We start from the raw sequence: 2,089 nt of genomic DNA, 5'->3' as shown, positions 1-2,089 counted from the left end.
CCTGCAGGGAGGCCAGCCGCTCCGACACCACCTTCTCCAGCCGGGCGGCGGCGGAGAAGCTGCTCCACATGCAGTCCTGGATGATGTAGGACTGGAGGAAGGCCTGGGACGGGTCGCAGATGAAGCTCTGGCTGACCGAGTCGTCGCCCAGCAGGTCGGACACCATCTCCAGCCGGTCGGCGGTGGAGGGCGGCAGGCCGGACAGCGAGGGCCGCCGGCTGGGCGACAGAGGAGGCGTCGGCAGCAGCTCGAACTTCTTCCAGATGTCTTCTCCCGGGCCCGGCAGCGCCTGGCTGCGCTGCGGCGGGTAGAAGTCTTCCTCCTCCGCGTCGCACAAGAAGTAGGGCTGGACCGAGTCGTAGTCATAGTCGTAGTTCCTACCGGACATGGTCAACACCGGCGGCATGGTGGCTGCCTGCGGGGAGACAACTTCAGTTCAAGATACAATAATGTTACGAAAAGCAGCTATGGTAATATAGCTATGGTAAAGTTTAGAGGGATACCATACAAATGTCACAGCAAATGTCAGTCCGCATGACAGGAATATTATAGCGACAGCATCAACTCACTATTAAAGTACCACACACTCCCTATGGGAATATTATAGGGATATTAGTGACACCAAAATACATAAATATAGGCTGCCATATGGTAAGATAAGTTTGCTATAAAATCACTAAGCAGCGTACACACTAAGGAATATTATCCGAACATTAGGCTACAGTGATTTTTCCATATGGGGAACAACGTCCAGCAGCAGCCAGCAGGACCAGACGCCTCCTCTCTCCCTCAGCAGATATCTGAACGTTTCCAACACAAACTGAAGTAAATTCACTTTCCATCACGTTGAGAACTGAAGCTCTCTCAGACCCTGACCCGAGGAAACCTCACCAACACAACACTAACACCGACTCTTCCATTTAAAAGCCACTTCAGCTAAAAGTTCACTACTGACACCAGTAAATGCCGTCATCTGGTATGGAGAGACCGGCTCGCCAAACTCCATTCAAAAATCTGGTAGCTTAATACTGCCTTGCTTATCGGCAAAGGTCAAATACGAGTCACGAGCTTTACATAATCGGTAGGTCCCACTCTTCAATTCGGTGTACAAATAATCCACCAAGCAGCACTTATTTCAATAGAATCTCGACTTTTAGAATTGGTTCACACTCTTCGCTACCGCCCACTGTCTATTTCAGGTCCAAGAAAATAATGGGAATAACCGGGGAGCCGATTATAAAAGATGCAATTTAATTTAAATAGTTGCTGATTGGTGCATTGGATGTATGCCGAATTTAAAGGAGGCTCCTAATGGTTCACAAAATGTCTTAAGTCATGTTCTACCGGTTGTGTACTATTGCCGGTAAGCAAGGCAGCATTAAACTGACAGATCTTTGAATGGAGTTTGGCGTCACGTTCTCCCCAAACAACACGCCCGGAGGCTGCCGGTGCTCAAACAGATTCAGACTGTAGCGGACTGAGAGGTTCAGACGCACCGTCAACTGAGTCCCGAATTTAACCCGAGGGACCGATGATAGCTCAGTAAAATCCAACGTGTTCCAGTGAAGGTTAATGTCCAGAGCGGGGTATATTCCAGGGAAGTCTGTCTATAAAAATATTACAGTGTAATAATCTATAATCTATTATGGTAATCTATAGTCACAGTACACTGTCATAAAGCCTCCCGGTGATCCCGTTCGCAGGTTCAGCTCATTTACCGCAGTCAGCTGCTGCCGCGGCTTTAATACTACGGATTGAGCATTTTACGTCTTCATCCGCACACACGGTGCTTTTCGCGCCAAATGTGTGCTACGTAGTAAAGGAAAACCACTCACGAGCTTATGAATGACATCGCGAAAAACAACTTGCCGAGCTAATCTATCAGAAAATGTCGATTTGTTTAAAATCACGACGCTATAACGGAGCAAGGAACGCTTTGAACGAGGGAACTATTTCACTCCGCGGATGTGCGCTGCGCGGTGAGGCGGAGTGGGCGTCGCCGGGCGCTGAGTGACAGTAAATGATGCAGAGGCACTTCCGGGAATTCAGTTTAATTCAATGGTTTTATTGATACAGCGTGACGTGTTGC

General features: G+C 48.8%; 1 protein-coding gene across 1 annotated transcript in view; it reads right to left on the bottom strand.

Moving 5' to 3' along the window:
• LOC139638637 (transcriptional regulator Myc-like) overlaps positions 1-1,725 on the bottom strand; it is a 3,690-nt gene extending 1,965 nt beyond the window's left edge. Inside the window, exons 1-2 of the mRNA XM_071512698.1 lie at positions 1,497-1,725; positions 1-415 (exon numbers count right to left, since the gene is read on the bottom strand). The exon at positions 1-415 is cut by the window's left edge and continues 216 nt beyond it. Coding sequence (XP_071368799.1) covers positions 1-406 — 406 coding nt within the window. The 5' untranslated portion in view covers positions 407-415; positions 1,497-1,725. The remainder of the gene's footprint in view (positions 416-1,496) is intronic.
• Positions 1,726-2,089: the final 364 nt, after the last annotated feature.

This window comes from Centroberyx affinis, unplaced genomic scaffold (assembly GCF_046629955.1).
Source record: "Centroberyx affinis isolate AG114_WGS23_722 - 3 ecotype Tasmania unplaced genomic scaffold, CSIRO-AGI_Caff_v1 ptg006451l_1, whole genome shotgun sequence".
Lineage (NCBI taxonomy): Eukaryota > Metazoa > Chordata > Actinopteri > Beryciformes > Berycidae > Centroberyx > Centroberyx affinis.
The sequence above is the reverse complement of the archived record's forward strand: the minus strand, read 5'-3'. Positions and strand labels throughout refer to the sequence as shown.